The sequence below is a fragment of the Colletotrichum acutatum genome (genome assembly GCF_030867785.1).
Source record: "Colletotrichum acutatum strain CBS 112980 chromosome Unknown BDZ83scaffold_150, whole genome shotgun sequence".
NCBI lineage: Eukaryota > Fungi > Ascomycota > Sordariomycetes > Glomerellales > Glomerellaceae > Colletotrichum > Colletotrichum acutatum.
Window position 1 is genome coordinate 38,045 of NW_026849144.1, and position 25,106 is coordinate 63,150.

The 25,106-nt window shown below is 52.0% G+C and overlaps 7 protein-coding genes across 7 annotated transcripts; 3 read left to right on the forward strand and 4 right to left on the reverse strand.

Moving 5' to 3' along the window:
- Positions 1 to 332: 332 nt before the first annotated feature.
- On the reverse strand, positions 333 to 1,514 carry BDZ83DRAFT_656610 (uncharacterized protein; the record flags this gene model as incomplete). The annotated part of the gene is made up of 2 exons (XM_060510888.1): positions 333 to 600; positions 769 to 1,514. The coding sequence occupies 2 exons, from the start codon at positions 1,512 to 1,514 to the stop codon at positions 333 to 335; spliced, it is 1,014 nt and encodes a 337-aa protein (XP_060359350.1).
- Positions 1,515 to 5,611: 4,097 nt separating this feature from the next.
- Positions 5,612 to 6,271, forward strand: BDZ83DRAFT_682390 (uncharacterized protein; the record flags this gene model as incomplete). Its single annotated transcript, XM_060511220.1, has 2 exons — positions 5,612 to 6,115; positions 6,155 to 6,271. Coding segments are annotated over exons 1-2 (306 nt in total), but the record flags the coding sequence as incomplete, so codon positions are not given.
- A 1,501-nt stretch (positions 6,272 to 7,772) lies between these two features.
- BDZ83DRAFT_105201 (uncharacterized protein) lies at positions 7,773 to 8,522 on the reverse strand. Its single transcript, XM_060501048.1, has 2 exons — positions 8,075 to 8,522; positions 7,773 to 8,029 (listed from the first exon to the last, which is right to left on the reverse strand). Exons 1-2 carry the CDS (start codon positions 8,297 to 8,299, stop codon positions 7,814 to 7,816), a joined length of 441 nt encoding a protein of 146 aa, XP_060359352.1. The 5' UTR covers positions 8,300 to 8,522; the 3' UTR covers positions 7,773 to 7,813.
- Positions 8,523 to 9,875: 1,353 nt separating this feature from the next.
- BDZ83DRAFT_638791 (uncharacterized protein) lies at positions 9,876 to 11,625 on the reverse strand. The gene is made up of 2 exons (XM_060509381.1): positions 11,124 to 11,625; positions 9,876 to 11,055 (listed from the first exon to the last, which is right to left on the reverse strand). The coding sequence occupies exons 1-2, from the start codon at positions 11,585 to 11,587 to the stop codon at positions 10,152 to 10,154; spliced, it is 1,368 nt and encodes a 455-aa protein (XP_060359353.1). The 5' UTR covers positions 11,588 to 11,625; the 3' UTR covers positions 9,876 to 10,151.
- Positions 11,626 to 12,512: 887 nt separating this feature from the next.
- On the reverse strand, positions 12,513 to 13,066 carry BDZ83DRAFT_638801 (uncharacterized protein). The gene is made up of 2 exons (XM_060509382.1): positions 12,962 to 13,066; positions 12,513 to 12,904 (listed from the first exon to the last, which is right to left on the reverse strand). The coding sequence occupies exons 1-2, from the start codon at positions 13,018 to 13,020 to the stop codon at positions 12,643 to 12,645; spliced, it is 321 nt and encodes a 106-aa protein (XP_060359354.1). The 5' UTR covers positions 13,021 to 13,066; the 3' UTR covers positions 12,513 to 12,642.
- A 7,046-nt stretch (positions 13,067 to 20,112) lies between these two features.
- BDZ83DRAFT_638808 (uncharacterized protein) lies at positions 20,113 to 21,478 on the forward strand. The gene is made up of 4 exons (XM_060509383.1): positions 20,113 to 20,156; positions 20,582 to 20,726; positions 20,886 to 21,122; positions 21,174 to 21,478. Exons 1-4 carry the CDS (start codon positions 20,126 to 20,128, stop codon positions 21,256 to 21,258), a joined length of 498 nt encoding a protein of 165 aa, XP_060359355.1. The 5' UTR covers positions 20,113 to 20,125; the 3' UTR covers positions 21,259 to 21,478.
- Positions 21,479 to 23,218: 1,740 nt separating this feature from the next.
- Positions 23,219 to 24,837, forward strand: BDZ83DRAFT_710329 (uncharacterized protein; the record flags this gene model as incomplete). The annotated part of the gene is made up of 2 exons (XM_060511587.1): positions 23,219 to 23,485; positions 23,535 to 24,837. The coding sequence occupies 2 exons, from the start codon at positions 23,219 to 23,221 to the stop codon at positions 24,681 to 24,683; spliced, it is 1,416 nt and encodes a 471-aa protein (XP_060359356.1). The 3' UTR covers positions 24,684 to 24,837.
- Positions 24,838 to 25,106: the final 269 nt, after the last annotated feature.

Consider the following 25,106-nt stretch of genomic DNA (forward strand, 5'->3'; position numbering starts at 1 on the left):
CGATGTTCGGGTGCTGAATCGACTGGAGCATCTTTGTCTGCTGCGCAGATAATCGCGGAAAGTGGCGGATATCTACGACGTCGCCAGACATTCCTCTCTTTTCGGCAACAAGGACAAGATCGGCGTCTCCCAGAGCTTGCCTATATGTTCTCTCGCAGGTAGTCCATGTAGATGCCTCCTGTGGCTGTCCCAGAGCTTCCGTCTTGTCTTGCTTTGACAATCCTCAGGAGTTCCAGTTGACAGGGGTTTCTGGATTCATGTTGGCGGCTCTCTCTATTACGATAACTTGTCTCTTTGCAATGTTTCCTATATCGGATAATGCTACACGAATATCAGTCGTCGGCGTCGAATGGAAGGCTGTCCGCATCGGCCGTGCTGTCGCGCTGTTCAGTCGCCGAATGGCGAGCGGGCTGCGTCAACAGGTCCAGGTCGGATTCTGCGCCAGCACACCAAGACAACAGGCCCCCCAGAAACATGGGCTCGGAAGCCAGTTTTCGAACCTGCGACGCAGATGTATACGTTTCAAGCCAATTCTCGCCACGGGCAGGATACCCCATGTGACCAGACTGAGAAGCACTGCTGTGAGGGCTTGGATGCTGTCTTTCAGTCGGACATGCGTATCTAACCGGTTCAGCACCGCGAGGAGATCACCATCACGAAGTCATCGAATGCTAACGAAGTTAGTACCTAATCAAGCAGACGGTACTGCGCACTAACTCTCCATTCCTCAAATCGCCCGGTAGGAGGAGAAGGATCCCGTATCCGTACCTGGCAACTAGTGTGGCCAGCTTATTCCCGAGGGTCAGCCACCTGTTGAAAGCGCTCTTAAGCGGCTTCCTCTTGAGTTTCGGCCCCTGACCAGCCTGCTTTTCTGCTGCTGAGGCGCTGGGGAAGAGCCTCTCGGCAAATTGGTCAACCAGCGACTGGGAGGCGCTGCCTGGATCTGCCACCTCAATCGTCGTCTCGTCAAGGTCTCTCGCCCTGTTGTATAAATGGACCATCTGAGTATGGTGATAGCGCTTGACAGCAATGGAAAAGTGAATGCTTGAACTCGTTGCAGCCGCCTGCTCTTTGAGGGATTCAAGTCGTTCCAGCACAGACGGGCCATCCAAGTCACCTTCCGGTTCGACAGGTAGGATCTGTCGCGTCCCACTAACGATACTCTGATCTCGAGCCCTCGATGCCCTGCAGCTGTCCCATAGGCGTACGAGAGTCTCTGGGCTACCGATATTCTCCACCTTGGCGATGATCGGTGAGATGCGTCCAGCTCTCCTGTCCTTCCTACGCTTAATGGAGGTAGCAGCGCCATCAGCCTCTATGGATTTGCTCGTTGGCAACGTGCCTCCCAAAGCTCGTAGATTAGCTTCGACGGAAGCAGCTGGCGAGCGGCTAGGTACATATCCATCTGATCCAGAGCCTGCCTCACCATCGCATCTACAGGGAGATATGGCAGGGGCGGCTTGTGTCGGTTCAAGGGTGGTCTCGACACTTAATGTGGCCCGGGGCTGGTACATATCCCATCGAGTACGGATTAACGTCAAAAACGCCAAGACCAGAGAAACCCACTATTGTACCCGCTTTTACTCCGCACTTCAATGAGTACACGACGAAACATCAGGTGCACCTATGTTTCCTTCCCTATTGTCACCACCACAATCAGGATTTTGTTCAATGCCGCGATGTCTTCTAGCGATTCCGATGCCTCCAGGGCTTCTGGAGCTTCCGTACAGAGCTGTATTGTGGTTGAGCTCCTTCCTGAAGACCTCGCCGTCGTTTGCACTGCCGACTGTACGCCGGAGAGGTGCGATAACAGCACAGTCCGGCCCCACGAACCCCCCGCCGTTGAACGCGGGCGACCGGGCACCTTCAGACCCTTTGATGTACCGGCCCGGGACCGAGGGATACGGGACCTACCGGCAGCCCCGCTTGAACTATTCCTTCAGTATGTCCCCCGGGACCTTGTTGAGCAGTGGGCGCAATGGACGAATACGGCGCCGTTATCCAAGCAAGGCCCCCGGGCTAGACGGTCAAGAGTGTATGAGTGGAGAAAGACCTCTGTAGAAGAGATTTACCTCTTCTTAGGTATCCTACTTTATATGGGGATTCACAATGAGTCTCAAATATCAAGATACTGGTCAACTCAACAGCAAAAGGAGGATCCCATCCATCCATTCACCCGGTTTATCTCCCGGGACCGCTTCCAAAGTCTACTCCGGCAGCTACGCATCTTTAATACCTCTGATTTCCAGCCTAGCCACTCGGGTCAACACCAGGCCCAAGCTGGGATGCCGGATATATACCGGAAAGTCAACGATTGGTCAGCCCATATCCAAGAGACTGGAGATTCCTTCTACATAGCCGGCTCTGACCTTACTGTTGACGAGGCTATGGTCCGGTTCACAGGCCGATCCTTAGAGACGACAACAATACCAACAAAGCCGACCCCAACTGGCTTCAAGGTCTGGATTCTTGCCCAATCAGGCTACTGTCTACGGTGGCTCTGGCATGTACACGGCAAGGGCCCGTACGGACTAGTCCCTCAAGCTCGGCCAGCAGATAGTCAGGCTGGAGTAGCTACCACAGTTCCATTAACGCCAACGCAGCGGGTTGTAACAACACTTATTACCTTGCTTCCAGTTGCAGTTTACCACGTGTTTTTAGATAATCTCTTTGCGTCTATACGGCTCCTTCGGGCCCTCCGGAAGCAGCAAGTCGGGGCTTCTGGAACCTGCCGGAAAGACAGTGGGATAGATAAGATCCTTGTCACCGAGAAGGAAGCAGAAGGTCAAGGTATTTCTTGGGGGCAGACCCATTGTATCCCTACCTTAGATGGGGAGGTATGATATTACAAACTACTTTCTATAGAAATCTCTGTACTAACCAACTATCTATTTCAGATTAACCAATTCACCTGGAAGGATAATGCTCTTGTCCTGTTCATGACAACTGTCTTCCGAGACGGCCAGGAGGTTACCCGTCTCCGGTGCCGGTCGGCCGGAAACTCTGCGAGCAAACGGGCTGCCCGGCAAGTCTTTGGCCCAGACGTCCGCAAGAACCTCCCAGTACCCAAGGCAGTTGATGAATATAACCATAAGATGAATGGGGTTGATATTAGTGACCAGATGAGGTCCTACTATCAATATAGTCACCCCATTCGTCGAGGAGGCTGGCAGGCACTTGCTTGGAACTTCCTACTAGAAGTAATCATTGTGAACAGCTTCTTTCTACAGTTCTGGGGAAAGCCTGAGTGGCAAAAGGTTAAGACCCAGTACCAATGGCGGCAACTTCTTGCATCCCAGCTTATTCAGCAGTTTGGACCATTAGCAGGAGGTCGAAAATATTCACGGTCTCAGCGGGCTTCAGATAAGAAGAATACTTCTATTCCCTGGCAACAGCATCGTCAGGGATCTAGGAAGGCTTGTTCGCCGTGTTCCTATTGTAGTAATACGGCAGCACTAAAATCTCGCCAGGCTCTTAGCGATATAACTGGGAATAGCCTCAAGCGGCAACGTAGGTTCACTCGGAAAGGCTGCTTAGATTGCGACGTAGCTTTATGTACCAGGAGAGATTGCTGGTACCTCTGGCATACCCAAAATCAATAGGGAGTAAAGGTACTGAAAATCCTAGTTATTCATTGGTTGACCCCGATAGCATCGCGAGACCTCATTGGCTCTACCCCGCCCTTGGCGTTTTTGACGTTAATCCGCACTCGATGGGATACCTCGAAATCACGACTGTGAACTTCTCTCGAAATGAAACATCTTGATCGAGGAAGGAGCTGACGGCCTCGAAATCGCAATCTAGACGATGGCAGAAGCTGTGTAACTTTTTCGTTGTTAGTATGTATGCTGGGCGGTCGCTATGAAACAAAGACTTTACCTCCTGCGCCAAGTCCACAGGAGCGGACATCTTGGAGGAAGCGAAGTGGCTATCTCAATGGCAGGTACAGTAGCACGGAGCGACTCTAAATACTCGACCTACTAATCTGGAGTCATCAATCGTAATGGCACGCCATTACAGTATTTCGCATATATCGCTTTCTCTTTTGCAAACATTTTCAACGTTTGAGCAGTTCAACACTGCTGTGATGGGCCTCAGCAAACCTCTGGCAGTGGCAGCTTGTTTGCAAATGAAATGTGGGGTTAGGATGGTGTCTGGTAGTACGAGTTGGGGCACTTCATTGAAATCTACTCGAAAGTATCCATGTTTGGCTTCAACAACGGCCATTACCCACTGCCAAGCGTGGTGAACTGTACACAGTGAGATCAACTCCAGGTCTAGCTTACGTGGGGTCAAGTTCAGAAGGATGGATTGTGTTGCAAAGAGGAAGTAACATATGCTCGTCACTATCGATACAATCCCTTGCTGGTGATTGGCCTCTGCCACGCACCAAACTAGCCATGGACTGAAGCAAGCTGAGCAAACACCTTAGAGCATGAGTTGTATGCAACGTAAAATTGAAGAACGCGATCGAAGCGAATAGAAGTCTGTGGTTCAGACCAGGCGTCTGCCGTATGATTCGCGTATTATAGCTAGCCTTTGATTATTCCGGCCACAGCGACGTGAGGAAAGGTAACATTTCTTGCCGTAGGCTTGCCTCATCATGAATCACGAAATGCGCCCCGCTTAAAGTGGCTGATGCGGATCTGCAATTCGCTACAGTGGCTCATGGATGGAGCCCAGCGGTGCATTTGTATAAATTTGGCGGGAATATTCCCAAGAGTCTGGTACCTTGCTAGCCATCGTGTACCCAAGCATCCACGGTCCGGGTTCGGAACCGCGATCAAAGTTCGCGTCACTGGACCGCAATCCCTTTTGCGGGCTTTGTTGCATATGTTAGATCGAGGATCCTGGGCTTAGCCGGGTCACTATCACATGAGCTGGCTACATGGCCAACCGGGACTCCGCTCCCAGGTGTCAAGCCAGCAAGGCCAGCTCACTGAAAGCCGAATACCTGAGGATCAAGCGCGACACCCACTTCGATCTATGTATTGTCTACATACAATGATCATTCTGCAAGTTGCTTGTTCAAATTTTGTTCTCGCTACTGCACATGGTTCCTGAGCAGTGAATTGCAGTGAGCGCTCGGAGGTGGCGTCGCTAGTGAGTGCAACGCGTTGAAGCGCCCTTCCGGCGTAGGCGTCAACTTGGCCCTCACCTCGTACGGACACAGGTCCCAGATCCGGCATATGTACCTTCAGGAGCCATCTCGGTCGGTGCTGCTCTGAACGTCATTCATGTCCCTGCATATTGTCATGCACTTTTTGTTTAGTTGCTTATGTAGACATCTACCAGAAGCCTGTTGTGTACTGTAACTTGGAGGAATACAAGTCTGGGCCCCTCTGCTCGGCACGGAAATGTATCTGCGTTTTGAATCGTGACCAGTGACTCACAAGGCAGATTAGACTATCACACTGCATCATGGCCAGGCAGTCACCCCAGGTTAGCGTTCTGACACGAACCAAGGTCTCCTAAGAGCGTAATTCCCGACTGCAGCGCAGACGCTGCCCCGGTATTGCGAAACATCGCCGCTTAAGGACTGTGACCAGGAAAGTGAGGGGTGGGATGGGTGCAATGCAATAATGCTGCATCGTGGCCTTCGCAAACCACACACAAATGTCTGTAATGTTACTACACAGGCCTTGGGCAAAAACTCTTGGTTCCAGGCAGTCGCGGTCTGTGCGAAGCGCTGCCCAACTCTAGATGTCTTCTGCTTGGCTGAGGAGAAGACAGCCAATGAAAGCCTGACATCCACCCCACAACTCCCCTGATGGGTACTTAACAGCCCACCTCCTCCCAACATGAGCGCCTGTCGAGGCATGTCCTGACAAAGCCATGTCCTGACAAAGCCATACCATAGCGCTACAACCAGACCGTCCTAACCGTCGCAGATGGTCATTTTACCACTACTCTCACCACCGTTACCATGGCAGCGTCGCCTGTTCGCTCTCCCTCTCCCGACGAATACCGGTCACAGTACCTCTCCCACGACGAATACATAGAATTGCGAAACTCCGAGGACAAGCATCTGAATGCTGAACTCGCTTCCATCCAATGCTCCGTCGACAACGTCAAGCGGGAGTTGAAAGCCGACATCAAGGAGCTCAGAGACAACGTCACGACCCTTAGAGACGATGTAACAACCCAGAATCAGCGTCTTGGGCGTCTCGAAGACCAGACCCAACGCCTCGAAGCCGAGATTCGCCAGTCCCAAGCCTATATGCGCAATAAAGGATTGAAGAATCCAACCCTCCCCATCAGACCTGTTGTTGTGTATCGCCCCGGACATGGCATTCTCGAGCCGGAACCCTCACGATTTCCTCGAAACGCGGACGATTTTTACTCCTTGAGGGACCCGCAAACTGATCGGCACCGGTCCATGCTGGCCTACCTTGCCGTCTTCTACGACGTCCAACTTAGAAGTGCTGGTCATTTGCCTGAAGAGGAAAGCAATAGCGACGATAGTGACGACGACGAAATCGTTCTCGAACACCCTGACCTCGTCGTAGAGAAGTTGGAAGACATACTCGGCCTGAATGAAGATAAAATTACCAAGTTCAAGGAGAGAGCTCTGCAAATGGCATCACGAGCGCCATCGAAACCCATCAAACGCTCCCAAATATCCTGGCCTGAAGATGGACCTATTCCTGGTCCACGCCGACAAAGACTCGAATTACGTATCACTGCCAAGGAAGAGCCATACTTTTACGATCCCGAACGCCCGAAGAGTGTTTCCTCTGAAGGCTTAACCAATGCACGTGTCGGATGGGGCACACGTTCAACGCCTTCCTCGCAACGGGCACGAATACAGTGGTCTCCCAAGCCGGCGCGCGTGTCCCAGCCACCTAAATCTGAACCAGAGCGACCGAAGTCTGCGTCTAAGAGTACCAAGGCTGAGTCAACAGACACCGATAACGATACACATGTGTTTACGAACTCGCCGGAACGGTGATCTCAGAAGACACGAGCGGTTGAAACCAGTGGCCCATCAGCCAGGCGGATACTGCACCCTCCAGGGTGGTATACAATTGTCGGCTCAATACTGTCTACGATGGAGCGTGGAGTAGCAATGGTCAGGTACGCATGGGTTTTTTGGCGTACGGAAGGCGGTTTGCGAGCAGGCCTAGGACGTGTGTGAAAGGAGCTGGAGAGTGACTGAGCTAACTTTTCAATGATACAGCTTGGCTCTCGGCTTTTGGCACCGCGGTTACCCTTAGATATCTACTGACATTCGCCCCTTGAGCTTCTTTACATAGTACTTCCATCGGGATGGAGTGCTCCGATACGAGACAGGATGCCAACCAGCTCGACCTGGCCTTTGAATGTTTGCTTCCCAGCCTTGACGGCTGAGTGCTTGTATGGTGACCGCATTAGGCACGGAGTAGAATGATACCAGGACTTCGATATCTAGATAGCTCTAAACCTCCTAAGATGACTGTTCTGAAATCATTCATCAAAACTCGACGTTCGGCACGAGATGCGAACTAGAGTATCAGGACATAAGCCATCAATACAAGTTAGTACTAACTATACGGCGAAATGCAAGACGAACATCTAAAACGTGAGCAACAACTCATTGCCCTTGTTCAGAGGATTATGATCGTGTCCTTTGAGCGCACTCCCATCATCCGGGAACGTACGGCCAGAAAGGGGTTGCCAAGTGTGATGTCTATGGGGGCTCAACAGCGCTACTGCAATCCAGATCGCTCAACCCAGCAGTCACATGTGTAGCCTTTGAACGATCATTTGGGATGGGGGCGCCGATTGATTTTGGAGATCTTTCATTTGGCAACTGTATCTAGTTTTACCATATCTACTTCTTTTGAGCTGTCATTCCCTTCCACGCAGCGCATGCTGTCAGAGCCAGAACGTTACGTCGATCTACATCTGACGATCTCTCCCCACCGCAACATGAGACGTCATTTCCTTTTGCTGTGGTTCCCTGTGGTGTATGGACGACCGATGCGCGACTTCGTTTACCAGCAAAGTCTTGGGGAGTTCTTGTTATGGGAATGGGGTACATCCTTTCCTTTGAAATGTCAATATTAGACGGTTGCTCTACAGCAGTACTCACCATCTCCGCCTTTGTCTTAGGCCAGGACGGCTCGTTAGATGAAGTGTACGTATAGTGTTTGTGCATCCTACGGACTTGAATGTATACGTCGGCGCCATATTGCTCCCTGATTCGGTCGCATCGTGCTAGTAGGTTCTTCGTTGCCTTGGTAAAGTTCTCACCAGACCTATCTCGCTTCTTGGCGATACTCTGACTTTGAGATGCCATGTTCGGCTCCCGGAGCATCGCTACCGCTAGAGCGGCTGTCGCTTGACAGTCTACGCTTAAATACTTTCAGGACAGAACGTGGAGAGCAACAATGTCAGCATTTTGGGTGTTGGGCCCAAAATGGCCGTCACTGTCGCCATTTTCCACCGGATGGCCCTATGACGGTGCAAGTCTTGACCAATGGGCCACACCCTGGACAGGGGAAGCCGAAAATAGATAGCCATGATTTATTTTCGGCTGACTTGGCTCGTTAGTTGGTCTGCAGCGTCGCGTGCCGAGGATGAGCTTGCCCACTATTTTTGGCACTTTAAGCCCACAAGCTTCTTCTCGAAGCTTCTGTGGATATTGAGTGCTTGCATTCGCTACATTTGCAGTCTCTATTCTCGCAGTCAGAAAACTGTCTAACCATAGATGGCCATGAAGAAGGATTTAAGATTGCCGACACGCCGAAATGCTGCAATCCTACTGTACAGTATCACTGCTACTGGTGTCATTTCCGTCAAGTCATCCTCTTCTCCTCATCTTGAACCTTGAAATTGCCGTGCCTGTATCGTTCTAGTACGCTGTGTCAGACGAGGACATTCTTGAAGTGCTGTGCTCCTGCCTCTGCAGTGCTTCTGCAAAGTGAATACACTAATGAATCATGTCAGGATTGGTTGGGAAGTAGGTCCTTCCACAGCACCAGTTACGCTGTTACCCCAAACCGCTTTCGTACTTTACGCGATAGCGAACCTGCCTCGGCAGGCTCCTGCATACGCGGATTCTCTTTCTGCGCATGCGGGTCCGCTTCAGCGTATTCTTGCCTATGCTGGTCTGCTTGAGCGCATGTCTACGTAAATGGTTATGCTCACGCACGTTTCTGCGTATACAGGTATGCTCAAGCAGTCTTTCGCGTATGCCGCTGGTCTCCCGTACCCACACACAAAAGCCATACCGGAGGAGATGCAGGCTCCGGGTTCATGGTCGTGAGTTGAAGCATCCACGTTTCTCATTGATCCGCATTTGATCCAGAAACCTACCGGTGACTCATTGGGACTTTGTGCCTGTCGGAATCACAGTTTCTGTGGGCGGGCTGAGGAGTATGTAGCTCAGAAGCCCAATAGGTCATGTCTAGGGACAAGGTGACGAGATACAGCGTGAAGGACATTGAGGCACCAGGCGATGCTGGAAGAGGACTTGGTCGATAACTTCGACTCCGCCCTGGAATGAGGTCCTGTACTTGGTCAGCGGTACACCGATATTTTTGGTATACCAGTATGCCTACCGTACCTGTACGAACAGCATACTGGTACGAATGTCATACTGGTACGAATAGTTTAGATCCGAATAGTTTAGATCCGAATAGTCATACCAGTACGGTAATTTAGGCGCACCGAATTGCCATACTGGTACGCATAGCATACCGGTACGAATAGCAGACTGGTACGAACAGCATACCGGTACGAATGGTCTTATTAGTACGAGAATGTTAGGCCATCTTGGTACGAACATTTCAGGTAGCATACCAGTACGGCAATTTTGGTAACTGTTTTGTCATTCTTCTGCTTTCCGCACCTTGAAGGTCCGGCACTGTCTTGCCTTTTCGTCCCCAGCATCACGGGATCGCGTGCCAGGGTGATGTCGAGGTGTCGCGAGTCTAAGCTTCACCCAAGCTAGGTCTCCTACTTCGAGCTGGCGGTGACTGCCCCCTTCGCATAAGTCACGCTGTGTATTAGAGTCTTGAATGTCGGGCGTTTTCATATGTATGCTTTCTTTACTCCACACTACAAATCCTAAATCTCATAGGAACAATTTTATGATACAGTCACCCATATGACAGTGCCATTATTGACCACGGTGGCCATAATCCACAGGTGCGCCTTGCGCTTATTCACACCTCGTCGTTGGCCGGCCTTTTCCCATCGGCTCCAGAAGCACGCCTCCTGACTTCGTTTGGAATCGGCCTCCTCTCCGTCGCCTCCCGCGCAGATGGTTGTCTGTCGGTGTTGGTTCGACGCGCAGTGTGATCTTTGGCCGTCCATGAATCCCGCGGAACCTGAGTGGTGGTACCCATCTCAGTGCTAGACAGTGCCCCAAAACGACTGCGATAACGATCTGTGGATATCTGTCGAGCCGTTTCGTCCGTAAACGAGCCGATCCACTGCGCTGAGCCGTTCGTAGATGATGCCTTCTTGACGTCAAAGAGGTCTGCCAAGGTGGTGATAACTACTTGGTCGCTTTCGACATCTGCAATTAACTCACCAACCCGATAAATTCTCTGCTGGGCAACTGTCTCAGAGGCCGCTTTACAGACCTCTAGACACTTCTTCGAAGCCTTGAGGTCCTCCTCCAACCGTGATTTCTCGCTTTCATCTTGACTTGTCCCGTTCCGAGGCAAGGACGCTAAGCGCTCATGCAACCGACCGATGGTTTCCGAGAAGTTATCCCGGTTTTCGTCGAGTGTTCGGCGTATCATCAGCTGTGCTTCGAATCGCACCTGGTTGTTTCCACTATTAGTCGGGGGCAGTTGTTGCTTCAGAAGGTCCCCATCGCTCGCCAAGGTCTCAAGATAATGCTGCGCATCCTCACAGATTCGCAGGCATCGCTCTGTGATAACCCGCTCATCCTCCAGGTCTGTGGTCATGCCAGAGGCATCCACGCTGCCTGCAACTTCCGTAGTCAACCCGTCCATCTTTTCGTCGATACGCTGCAGTCGAACGTTGAGGCGATAGATGGTATCCATGATCATCTCGTTGTATTCCTCGAGGACTTTCTGAGAAGCTTTAGATGTCTGCCTAACATGATGTAAGCCACTGCAAAATGAGACTCGAGTTGACGCAAATCGGCAGGATGGGTAACCAACATGGTGATTGTGCCGAGACCTATCGAGATCGTTTCTTTGTAACCCGACAAAGCGTCCAAGAAATCGTTGATGTCGCCCCGCATGAACTCCATTTTTGCCCAATCTCGGAAGCCCACTTTAGACTTCCCGCTGAACACCCTCATGGCTTTCTCGAAGTCGTTACATAACTGGCTGCATCGGAGAATAGGGTCTTTAAGAAGGACCATCATGGCGGATTCTGTTTCGACGACCTTGTGTAGCGCATCTAGGATCCGTAAGAAGGCCTCGAGCTCTGCTTGTAGTCGAGACAGGGTTCTATCCCGACCTTTGTAGCGATTGACAGTCTCGACAAGCAACTTTACAGACTGAGCGGCTGTCGTGAGTAGCGCAAGCACGGATGTGGTGATGCTTAAAGGGTCCGCCATGCTTGGAAAACGTTGCCAATGTAGTACCGCATCTGCTTGCATTGGCCGCCTCGCCGACATACCTTGTGGCTGGGGAAGTCAATGGATAAGCAGTGAATTTATGTTCGAACTCGGGCCCCTTTTCTGCAATAGGCCACGCTTTGGTTGGCGCACTTAGCGCCGCGCCCAGCCTAGTTGTGCCGCGGAGGCCGTGTGGGCCTTACCCCGCAAGTGATACCTCTACGGAGTACATACATACATACATACATAGTTTATTACGCCCCGGCTAAGCTATTCAGGGCTCGCATGGTTATCTACATATTCGCCACCTGCGTTCATATCCTTGTCTCCCAGAAGCCCACACAAGCCTTGTCCGTCTCCGCATATGTTATCTTCAGTTTTACATGCCGATGCTGCGGTTGCTCGTGGAGTTAGTAATAGGCCATCCTGAAGGTGTCTCCCAAAGTGTTCGGCGTCCTATCGTCGGCGGCCGAAGCTAGTCCTGCTGTCGATGGCACGAGGGTGCGTGGGGGATGTCGTCGGTTAGTGTGTTGATGTAGATGGTGTGTGGTTTCGCTGCTGGCTGATCTGTGTATCTAGTCTCTCCGTGCTCATGGCGAACTTGATCGTCTCTTTGACAATATCTACGTTTGGCGACCAGTCATCAGGATCGGACGCGTTTTTTCCTCCGAGAAAGTACGATAGGTTCCCTCTATGCCACTCCGTCTGTTGAAGCATCCGAGTTCGTTGTGCCGTCCACTGTGTGCAACGGAAGAGAAAATGCTCTACCGTTTCTGCCGCTTGCCCGCAGGCGCATTGCGCCGAGGCAGCCGCACCGATCTGGTGCAGGTACCAACTCAGTCTTGCCATGCCGGTGCGCAGTTGCGCCAGGATACTGGCTTCTTTCCAGGACAGTCCATCGTATAGCTCGCGTGTATGCTTTCCTGGTAAAGCCACATCGATCTTCTTCGAATATGCTCCTACGTTGTGGGGCAAGGCTCCGTGCTTCTGTCGCACGCTCTGTAAAGCGATCCTAAGTGCCGTCGAGTAGGCTCTGGCCGGTCGTTTCTGCGGTGTCTTGTTCGGTCGCGTACTGTCTTTTGCTGCTGCTTTGGCCGCTTGCGCCAGGTCTGACTCTATCGCTGATGGAAGCCAGAAGAGAGTGATTCTGTTGCCTCGTGTCCGCAGAGCTTGCATGATGGAGTGAAACAGTCGGACCTCTCCGCATGTGCACTTCCTTCGCGGAACTCAAACGTCTTGCTCTCGCTTTCTTGGAAGTTGCCCTTGAGGGCGTTCTTGAAGTATGGGCTGTGAGCCGCTAGGACTAAGCCGTGGGCCGGCAACTCGAACTCGCCGATACGAATTTTGACGTCGGCATGGTCTGATTTATTGAAAAGCCTTGTATGCCATAGTCAGTTCTCATCTTGCGTTGGTGAGATATCCAAGAACTTTTACTCTGCAATCTCCTTAAGGAGAGTCTTGGACTCGGCCATCCGTTTCACTTTCTTACCCATGGAAGCTATGATGAGGTTGGTCAGCTTATGCGGGGTTCGAGTAAGGCACACCATGTTGCTTAGAGATTGGTTTATTTAATCAGCCGCCTTTATGTCAGCAGCTATGCCCGAATAGTGGGGTTCGGCCAGCGGCTGACGCGCTCCGGCTGTTAACCCGTAGCACCCGAACTCGCCACTTGACTGGCTGTCTCCAAAGTTCCCATATTGCCCTCCAACCTCATCTATCCCTGGCAGCCACCAAGTGTATTTGGCGGTTCTCTGCTATTTTTTATATATGTGTCTAGGCCCTTTTCAAGTCTTGCTCCTCGTGTGACGGTTCCAAGTACCTCAGTCTCCCCCAATACTCAGCTTTGTGCGGTTGTGATAGATCTTCAGTATGGTCAGCAGTGGCATAATGAATTGGGGATATGTCTCGTTCCCTTTCTTAGGGCGACCTGCTGGGCCTGCAGTAGATCTATATAAACGAGTGGCATCTATCCCTAGTAGGGCAATCCTGGCCCGACTGTGCGGTTAACTGAGTAATGACTGTATGCGGTGAGTTTCACCTAAGCAAGGGTATCCCAGGTTCTGCCAGGTTGTCACTTGATCACGTGTTGCCTAAGGATGTCGGTCTGTTCGGATCGGACTGCCTTGCTGGCTGCTTTGCGCTTCTTCAGTATGATCCGGAAGATGTATCTTCCAGGAAGCACTTCGAATCTCTGGCGTGCTGTTGAATCCTGCCGCATCGCAGCTTGATGTGCCATATCGTTTGTCGTCCTCCCCGGCAGAGGCAGTGGGCGTTGTAAAATCTTGAGAGGAAGTCCTGGAGTCCGATCTTTTCCTTGCGCATCCAGACCAAGAGTGCGCTTTGGCCATCACTGAGGCCTTCGTGGAGTTCAATGATGTTCTTCGTTGGCTTCAGCGTGACACTGAACGACGTCCTCCCTCGCATCTCTTTTTCCGAGTCGGTTCGCCAAATTGGGTGAGACTGTTTGTACGACCTTGTCTCGACTATTGACCTAAGCTTGAACGAGGCTCCCAGCGGGCTTCAGTCATGTTTTCGGCTTCATTGCAGCTTTTCAAGAAATCCGCGTCGTAGAAAAGGTGGGCTATCGGCGATAGGGGCGATCCGTCTTAGTTTAACCTCAGCATCCGAGAGAACTGGCATTTCAACACGCCGCCACTTCGTCATCACGTCTCTTCCCCGAGTTGTGCAGAAGTTAGCTGTGCGAAGGACTATAGAAGGCGCTTGACACGGCCAGGAGAAATAGGCTTGCTGCCATTCCCTTGAGCCCTAGGCTTCGTATATCTGTACACGATTGATGCAGTGCGTGTTCACTCGCCCATGTGACTATCTGGGAGCAGCCCGGGTGTTTCGGCAGGGTAGCTCAGTCTTTGTGCTATTTATGGTATCCACGACTTTTTCAACCGTGTTGAAGAGTGCCATCAGGCCTGTATATCTTGTGCGCTGTGTAGTTTTTTCATCTGGCTTTCTCAACCCTACTGTGGTGGACTTCCTGGAGTGTTTCGGACAATATTCGAGTTGGAGGATGTGCGCACGAGGTGTAATGCAATCCATTTGTCAGGCATATCCCAGTGCACTCGTTACAATGATTGTCACACCATGCCTAGGGGGACCCTATGGTCTTACACAAGCATAACTAAGTTTGCCAAGAATATGCCGATATAGGGGGTCTTCATTGCACTACAAAGATAGTCGGGATATTCCGATAGCCACTCATTCCTCATTTACATCAATACATTCCATTGACCCCCACCTAACAATCGTGTCCCGCCACCATTTTCTCCCCATTCGAAGTGCCAGTTTGGTGATGCCATCGGGATCCGGGGCTTTCAGCGACATCAGCCAACCTGACCAATCAAGCTAATCAAGTGTTATGGCAAAAGAACAGCGACATGCGCAGCTGAGTGCATCTCTAGTCCGGAAACATTGCGCAAAGAACACAGAACCTATCAGCATGGCGCTTGTGATGAGTTGCATAAGGGCTTTGCAATACGTGTAGTGTAAGGTGGGGTGCAGTGGAAGGGCAACAGGCAAGATAATGATTTATTCCGAGTAGGCGGTGAATAGATCAGCATGTCCTACTGGATAGTAGGTCTGGCTAAGGGTTTGTCGTGAAAAGGTAAGACAAATGCTGCTTGGGGGGTCAAGCCTCTTGGCTCAAAAGTGAAGGGGGTGTGGGTGGCCAGAGCAAAGCTCCTGAGGACACTGCGCAATTCGGTAAGTGGTGTAGAAAGCCCCTTACGGGTACCCGCTCGATCCGTAGGCGGTGAACAAGCGCCAACCGTAGCACTGGGGTGTTTGGCATTGTGAGCAAGCGGTGAGATTTCTGGCGGAGTCGCCACCTGGACGGTGCGGATTCAGGAAGGCGGTGTCATGCCCAGAGCAGGGTTTCACGAGGATTCATGCCTTGGATAGGAAGGCGGTGAGTCGTAACGGTGAGGCTCCTGCGCGTCTAGATAGGAAGGTGGTGTGACTGACAGGGTCTCGGATCAAGCACGGACATTACATTCAGTCAGGCAGGCGGTATGGAGCCCGGCACATCGAGGGCCATTTTCAGCAGGCGGTGAACTTGATTACTCACTTCCCTGTATTCGGCCTCGGCATCACGTCAAGAGATGAAGCTTATTCAAGGAGCAAATGCTGGAAGTAGAGTCGAAGAAGGCCGGGGACACATGTACTGCAAAAACATCAACAAAAGCGAGAACGAAATTTTTGAAATCGGAGCCAAAACAGCGCCACAACACACTCCGAAAGGTCAATTGGACAGCCGTGTGCTCGTCGTGAAGCCCATAAGCGACGCAGGCACCATGGCAACCCCATGGCCCCAGGAGCAACTATGGCCAACGCAACATCGAGAGCATGCCACCCAACTTAACAGACACCTTCAGACAGCAGTCAAATCAATCGATACCGCAAACGGACAACCCCTCAACCCGCAAGCTGTGAGGGCCACGCTCATCGCAACCCTCTCTCTGCTTGTCAAAATGCAAAACCTACCCGAACTCGGACACCTCCACCAAGCCATCGAAAGCCTACGTGCAGAAACCAAAACAGCCAGCGAAAACACCACCCGCGACACGCGAAGCATCAGAATTGCCATGCAGCAGAACACGGTCGAACTCAAGGAAAATACCAACACAACACGCGCGGCCAACGCGGCTGCCAAGGAGGCTTGGAAAGCCAGCGAGCTGGCGGTCAAGGTCGTGAAGGATATTAAAGCACTGGAGCCGATGAATCAGGGGAACACCGTGCAGTCATATGCTAGCGTAGCCGCCCGAGGAGGACTTGCAGGGAGCATGCATAACCCCTATAACCAGAGAGCGTCCCAGACCCAGACTCTACGTGAGATCATTGTGAACATTAGAGACCCCATCACCATTGCCAGCATAAGAGCCATGAACCCCCGTAGCCTCAAGGCGCACGTAGACCGCGCCATCGAACAAAGCAGCAACGAGCATATCCGCAAGCTCAAGACCGTGTCTGCCAATCAACTCAAGAGCGGCGACCTGAGCGTCAAGACAGCAACGACGAAAGACATGGAGGTCCTCCGGCAATTTGCCGAGGACTGGGAAAACCACATCGGTAACGGAGCCGCGGTGCGGATCCCAACTTACGGAGTGCTAGCGCATGGCATCAGAACCAGCTCCATGAACATGGATCGCTTCACAGAAATCAGAGACGACCTGCTACAGGACAATAAGGCATTCATCCCCAGAGCAGACATCAAGTACGTAGGCTGGCTGACCCAATCAGCCAGCAAAAAGACGGCATCATCAGTGGTTGTGGAGCTCTCAAGGGCGGAAGACGCCAATAAACTGATTGACGAGGGACTCATCTGGCAAGGCCAGGTGTTCCAATGCGAACGATATGACAGACAGTGCCGTCTGAGGCAGTGTTTCAAGTGCTGCGCATACGGCCACATAGGAACCCAGTGCAAGGCAACAATAACATGCGGCTACTGCGCGCAAGAACACGCGACCCGAGATTGCCCCTCGAAAAGCGACACGACGACCCCAAGGAAATGCGCCGCATGCTACGGTGAACACGAGGCGTGGCACGGCGGATGCCCTACCAGGATCCGCGAGAAGGCCAAGATCAAGGCCGCCTACGGCCAACGGTCGAGGTACCATCCAGAACAAACGGCCCCACACCCGGCCCTAGGACCGGAAACCCGGACCAGGCCGAACCCGAGAATCACACGGCCGCCACTGGAACCAGGACAATCCCAGGAGAATCGTCCGAGCCGGAGCCGGTCCCCAACGAAGAAGATCCAGAAGAGGCCTAACCCGACAGCAACCCAGGAATCGGAGGAGACGATTACCGTAGCTGCAGAGAATACGCGTCCGAGACGCACAATCATCCGATCGCGAAGAGCGCTCGAGGCGCTCGACCCCAACACGCAGATGACAGACACGCAGACGATAAGCAACAGCACAGCGATGGAGATTGTTGTCGACGATAGCGAATGAACGCACAACACACACTCACAATACTACAGTACAACGTAAGAAAATCGAAGGATACCGTCATGGCGGCACTTCTCCGTGACCCGAACATCGATAATTACGACATAGTTGCTATTCAGGAACCGTGGAGGAACCCCTACAGCGCAACGACACACCATCCGGCCAAGGACCAGTTCCACCTGTGCTACCCCTGCAGCGAGGAAAGAGGCCAAGCCAGGGTCTGCTTCTTCATCAACAAGAAGCTCGACCACTCTCGATGGCAATTTAGGGAGGTCAGCAGAGATCTCTGCACTCTGATTATCGCAACAGATGACGATACCGAAACAAGCCTAGTGCTACATAATGTGTACAACCCGTCACCGCGGGAGGAAGATCGACAGCCGGTCCTACAGCAGCTACGAACAACGCTGGAAACACACCAGCACGTCGAGCAAATCGTCGTCGGTGACTTCAACCTACACCATGAGCTGTGGGGAGGCAGCGATATCCGAGCGCCGGACCGCGAAGCAACCGAGCTCTTAGATCTAATGGACGACATGAACCTTACGAGTCAACTGAGAGCGGGAACCATAACGTACGAAGAAGGAGATCACCGGACAACTATCGACCTCTGTCTCGTAACTGTAGGTCTCGTTGACCGAATGATCAGATGCGAAGTAGACAACAACATCGGCCATGACTCCGATCATCTACCCATAGCGACGTCCCTGCACATAGCAGTGACCGAGCTACAACGAGAGGAGAAACGGAAGTGGAAAGCTGTTGATAAGGAAAGATTCGTCGAGACGCTCCGGGGATCGTTGCCGCAGCTACGAAGACCAAGAACGAAGGCAGCGCTCGACGGATACGTAGAGAAAATCACAGACGCCCTGTTAACCGCCACCAGAGTGGCCGTCCCGACCAGCATCATTTCCCCCAAATCCAGGAGAGGCTGGGACGAGCAGTGTGCAGCCATCCTGGCCGAGACGAAACGACTCCGCCGCGATTACAGCGAGCGACAGACAGAGGAGAGCTGGGAGGCATACAGAGAGGCACGGAATAGAAAAGGTCGCGTCATAAAGAAAGCTCTACAACAAGCACATCGCGAAGCGGTAGAAACAGCGGCCGAATCACCCAGATCGCTATGGAAGATCGCCAAATGGGCCCGGAACAGACAGAGCCAGCCGCCAACCGTCACGCCGGAAATTAAGAAACCCAACACGTCTCAGGTCGCCACAACGCCTGAGGAGAAAGCAGCACTCTTCAAGGAGACCTTCTTCCCCCCGCCACCCGAGGCAAACCTCGAAGACATCGACAACACATCGTACAGCAACCAGATTGGCCTGCCGCCAGTATCGGAAAGCGAAGTAGAAGACGCCATCCAGGAAGCAGCACCGCTGAAGGCCCCGGGCCCCGACGGCATCACGAACCTGGCACTTCAAGTGGCGAGACCATGGATCACGGCACATCTCGCCCGCATATTCAACCAGAGTCTCCGGTTAGGATATTGCCCACAACACTTCAGAAAGTCCACCACGGTGGTACTCAGGAAGCCAGGCAAAGACAACTATACAGTGCCCAAAGCATACAGGCCGATAGCGCTCCTCAACACGATAGGCAAGATCATGGATGCCATCATAGCGAGGAGACTGAGCTACCTTGCCGAAACACATGGACTGCTGCCAGATAGCCACATGGGCGGGAGAAGATGTCGGTCGACGGAACACGCACTACATCAAATCGTAGATAAAATATACGAAGCCTGGGGTTCAGGGAAGGGAATGGTAGCAAGCCTACTTCTCCTGGACGTGTCAGGCGCCTTCGATAATGTTTCGCACCGCCGACTCCTGCATAACCTAAGGAAGAGACGCATCGACGAAGCGACGGTGCGTTGGATTGCCAGTTTCCTGGGATGCCGGGAGACGGAGATCCACGTGGACGGGTTCCGGTCCGAAACTTACAAACTCGACACTGGCATCCCACAAGGCTCGCCTCTTTCGCCAATACTCTACCTCTTCTACAACGCAGATCTCTTGGACAGCTGCAATGAGACCGGAGATACGACAGCCACCGGCTTCATCGACGACGTAGCAATCCTAGCCGTGGGAAACAGCACTGAGGAAACTTGCCAGAAGCTCCAAGAAGCGCTTCGGAAAGCCGAGACGTGGGCTCTCACTCACGCGTCCGTCTTCGCGCCCGAAAAGTTCCAGCTTACACACTTCACAAGAGCGAAAACCCGAATCGACATAGGCACAACACTCCACAGCCAGTGGGGAGAAATCAAGCCTAAAACAACCTGTAAATACCTCGGTCTCACTATGGACTCAGCCCTGAAGTGGAAACAACACATCGACGAGACAGAACGCAAGGTCACGAACACCATCACAGCACTGAGCAGTCTAGGCAGCTCCACGTGGGGCGTGATGACGAGAGAGATGAGAACGATTTACAAGGGCGTTGCAATACCACAAATGATGTACGCATGCTCGCTGTGGTCCAACAGCGGTTGGGGAGAGATGGGCTACACGAAGAGAACATTGAACAGACTGCAGAGGCTCCAAGCCAGAGCAGTCAGGGCAATGTGCGGAGCATACAGAGCAACCTCGTTCCCAATACTAGATGTGGAAATGCACCTCCTGCCAGTCGAACAACAGATATGGAAACACAACATCGACACCATCAGCAGAGTAGGCATGGCCGAAGTCACCGCACGCAGAGGAAAGAAAACGAGCCCAAGACAGACGATAACAAACCGAATACACGATGGACAATGTATAACCAGCGAACAACACGAACACGAGCACATACCGCCTTTCATCACTCCTCCGTGGTGGCAGGGACCGCGTATCCACATCGCCGGAGGCACGGAGCAGGCCGAAAAAGAACACGAACGTTGCCTGGAAAAGAACACCGACGCAGCCCACATCTATACAGACGGCAGCGGCATCGACGGTCAGATCGGAGCGGCAGCAGTCTGCACAGCTACACAGCAAACTAGGAAATCTCACATGGGGGACGACACGACATCGACAGTCTACGCGGGAGAGCTGCAGGGCATCGTTCTGGCCCTCGAGATGGCGCAGGCAGACAAGGAAAGCGGAAACTACCGAAGCAAAGTCTTCATACACACCGACAATCAGGCCGCCATCAGATCGTCAGCCAAACCAAAGGGGAAGTCCGGCGCGTACCTTCTCAAGACCATCGCAGAAAAGACACAAGCCCTCTGAGAGCAGGGACTCAAAGTCGAGCTCCGATGGGTACCTGCCCTCGTCGGCATCCAGGGCTACGAAGCAGCAGATATCGCAGCCAAGGAGGCGACGGGATGGAGGCCAGACGGACAGACAGGTTCCAGGGCAGACAAGCCGAGAGACTTGTTCAAGCTCAGGTCGACAGTCAAGACATGGTCGCATAAACAGTCCCACCACGCGTGGCAAACCAATTGGAAAACCGAGACGCGAGGGAGAACATCGTTCCGTCTCACGCCGAAGCCGACGAAGGAGGTCCTCGAACTCCACGAAGGCCTCAGTAAACGCCAAAGCGCACTCTTGGTCCAGATGCGCACGGAAAAGATCGGGCTCCAGGATTTCCTCTTCAACCGAAGAGTACCGGGCATCACCAACGCCAACTGCCCATGCCGGGAAGGACGACAAACGGTATCGCACATCCTGCTGCGATGCCGCAGGTTGCGACAACTCCGACGCCAGGAATTCGGAACCCTCCCAGGACGACACAATCTCCGGGTCATACAGAACAAGCGCAAAGCAGCCGCCAAGGCAATCCGATTCATAGAAGAGACCGAGATCCTTGGGCAACACGGGATCGAGTCGCACACCAGACGAGACTGTAGGTACGCTGAACCGTTGCACGAGGAGGAAGACCTCAATGGAGCCTAGACATGCATGTACATTAGCAGAGAACCGCGAACTACACCAGGTGGCAGCCAAGGGTAGTTGAGGTTGGAGAGCAAAGTGGGAAATTTGGAGACAGCTGGCCAGTGTTTTGCACTGGCGAAGTGGGGCGTCCCGGATACACCCGGAGCGCGTCGGCTGTTGGCCAAACCCCGCTATCCGGGCATAGCTGCTGACTAAAGCGGCCAAAATCGAGTAGGATATAATCAAATCATCAAATCATATCAAATCATATCAGATCTTAGTATGAACTCAAATCATTTCTCAAAAGTCTCGAGTCCTACATCTTCGACCCGTTACGATAGAAGCCTTCATGTTTGGTATCTCATAAGTATACTATTGTACCAATGATACTTTATGTATTATTCTCACAACAGTCGTCGGCTTTTCGTAGTCCATATGTATACGGGAGACTGCACATGTTCGCTGAGGACCTAGAACAGTCTTGACGCTAACATCCGCTACAGGCCCATGTTTCCCGGCCCAGCTCGAGCAGTGAACAGCTATTGCAATTTCGGTCAAGGTCAAAGATGTAAGACAGTCAGGAGCACTTTGGTACATAATACCAGATTCTGGACCATTAGTTGCGTTCCGCGTGTCACGAGATCGCGTGCCAGGGTGGTGTCAGGAGTCTTGGCGAAGCCATGACCCCTTTTCTTACGGCGAAGCGCCGCTCGCTTGTCTTCTTCGCGTTACGTCTAGACCCGACACTACGGGTCATTAAAACAATCCATCTGTTATATCAACCATCAACCCAACTTTCTGGAGCTGTGAAGCTCACACTGTAATTACTACAGCATAGTCTTGTGTCCAGACGACCTCATCCGGGGCCAATAGGCCCGTTACTGCAGTAACATTGAACTCGCTGAAGTCTTTTTTGAGAGCAATCCAAACAAATGACCATAGGGGCCAGGACAGTATGGCTGGGCCGTCCCATCACATACTTTTTCCGGGTTACGTAGCCGATGTGCCACGGTTCGGTGATGTAGTAGCTTGGGAATCGGTTTCTGACTGAGCAGTTTGCCTTTTAGCTTGTGGGCTCAGCGGGGACATTGGTACATTAACCCAAGCACTCTCGTTTTGTCACAATCTGTCACGGGATCGCGTGCCAGGGTGGTGCCAGGGGAATCGCGAGTCATGGCTTCGCCATGACCCCTTTTCTTGCGGCGACGCGCTGCTCGCACGGCGCGATCTCTCTTTCCTCTTCTTCGCGTTGCATCTTGTATCTAGACCTGACCCTACGGGTCATCACAATCCACCTACTACCTAGAACCTGATCTCTACAGCCGTGACCCTCACACAATCTACTGTATCGTACAGCACATACGTATGTACATAACAAAACCACATGTGTCTCGGCTAAATCTTATCCTGGTTGAACCTACTGTACGCTCAAAAGCCCAGAAGCGTACTCAATAGCCAGAAGCGTACTCAATCACCGCCCCGGCTCGCTCCATGAGACTCCTTCTACCTCATGTTTCCAACGACGCTAGCCTAGTGTGGCAAGTATCTGTTTGACCCTGTTCTGCTGCGCCCGATGAAGAGACGTAGACTGTCTGCTAGTGTTCAGAAAGTATGAAACAGAGGATAGAGCCATATGCGGCTTAGACGGGGTGAAAACTCTGGTGTATACACATACATGGCCGTGGACGGTAGCGCAAGCTGCTGGGTACGTGGATCTGGAAGCACGATAGTGATGTCGGGAGGCCGGCTTAGTGGTATGATTAGAGAAAACGCATAAATCCAGGACCGGCTCCGAATTGTGAAGTACATTCAAAAGGGGAATTAAACCGGGATTCCACATTCAACGTCCAGCGTCATGAAGCGTCATGATCGATTCGATGACCAAGAACAAGAGACGTTTTGAGGGCGACCTCACAGATCGTGATGCTTTTTGGAAAATACTCCGAAGCAAAAAGCGCAATGATCACCGAGTCGCGCATCGACTAGAGTCCTCTCTATCGGACCACAAGAGGAGATGTGTCAGACAGATAGCTAAACACCAAGCGTTTTACAACGCCTTCGACCATTTGTCACGGATCCCGGGTCTGCGATCGGGCCTAGTGATCGGCAACCTCAATAAGCTCATCGCTCTCAAATGCGACGAGGTCTGCGTCCTTCCCCCTCCAGAGCAAAGCCCACACTAATCCCTCATAGGAAGTTGTGAATTACCTCGAGCATATATACAACACATGGCTGTATCTTGCTGGGAATATTGAGTCAAATCTCGGAAAGATTGATTCATTCACTGTCCAGTCTGTGGAGCTCCGGTGCCCTAGATTTCCAGCAGAGGATGCAAGATTGCTTCGGAACGCAGTTCTGGACGGTCGTGTCTTCAGGTTTTTTGACGAATCTGAACGAACTGTCATTTGGAAAAATATTTGTTCCATTAACTCTACGATTCCATCGCTGACAACATTTTTCAACGACGTCAAGTACCTTGAATTGTGCACAAAATGGATGAAGCGTTTGGTTGCTGTACCTCAGGATGGACACACTGTGAGGTCAGCATTGACGAGGGCCTTCAAGCATTCGATAAGAGATGAAACCCTGTATCCAATTGAGGAGTCCGACATGAGTTTCTCCTACCGACCTATTGAGATAGACGCTCGTCTCCAGCTTGGGTTGCGGCAGTTATGGCTTTCGACGATGAGAAATTTCCGACAGATGGAAACGAATCCAAGCTTACTTCCCAAGCTGGCGAGTCTGGCATCGGAACTGGGGTTCGATACGAAGGATATTCGTTGTCTGAAGTCTATGTCCCCAGATTTGGAAGTTGCGCAGCAAGCATTGACAATGGCTCGACCGCCGAAAGACTATATTTACGACGTTCTGAGCTTTCAAGCTGTGGCCGACAAGATTTCCCATACGTTCCCGGACCTTCAGCACAATGATTCAGCTCAGGAATCACCCGAATTTTTCACCGATGCCTATAGTTCGAAGCATGATTCTCGGCCGTGGCTAAATCAGACATCTTATGCGGACGCCGCTGAGTCGATGTTTGTTGACATCATGGACCAGCAACTGAGCACGGGAGGCGGGAGACTTTCTGGCCTATTCATTTGCAGATCCATACACTTGGCGTTCTTCTGTACTCCTCGTCGAGACAATCTACAGGTGCCAGTCGCTTCATCTGATAGTGGCATCCCACCAGAACTAGGCCACCACCAAGAATCAAGAACAAGCAATCAAGGAACCCCATCCAGTCAACATAAAGACCCTTCTACAGGAAAGTCTCCAGCACGAAAAGTCACACTCGAATTTATCACCAGAGAGGCAAAGAGAGAAGAGTATGTCCTTCTTTAGAACCAGGTGATAGAACCCGGTAGTAGAACCAGGCGGTTGGCGGAACTGGACCTGCGGAAAGAGTACGCGGCAAAGCAGGGCGGTTGCTGTTAGTGCTAGGACACCGCATCTTACTGTAAGAGCCGACGCAGGCTTCTCATGTGTGAAAGTTTTGATTGCGTCGGTGAACCAGCTATGTGCAAAAAGCACATCCTGTTGGATTAAACTCTTTTGATTCTCCAAGCGCACGGACTCTTTTTGACAGTGCGGATACTTGCAGTCTCGCACAGAACACCGGCAGCGGACCTAAATTGATCACTCCAGAAATGGCTTACGCCAGGAACGGATGAACGGCCGTTGAGTCATGACCACCATGTTTAATCAACCAAAATTATCTATGTAGCGTTGAGACGGAGAGCCAATTCAGGATGAAAGATAGTTGGA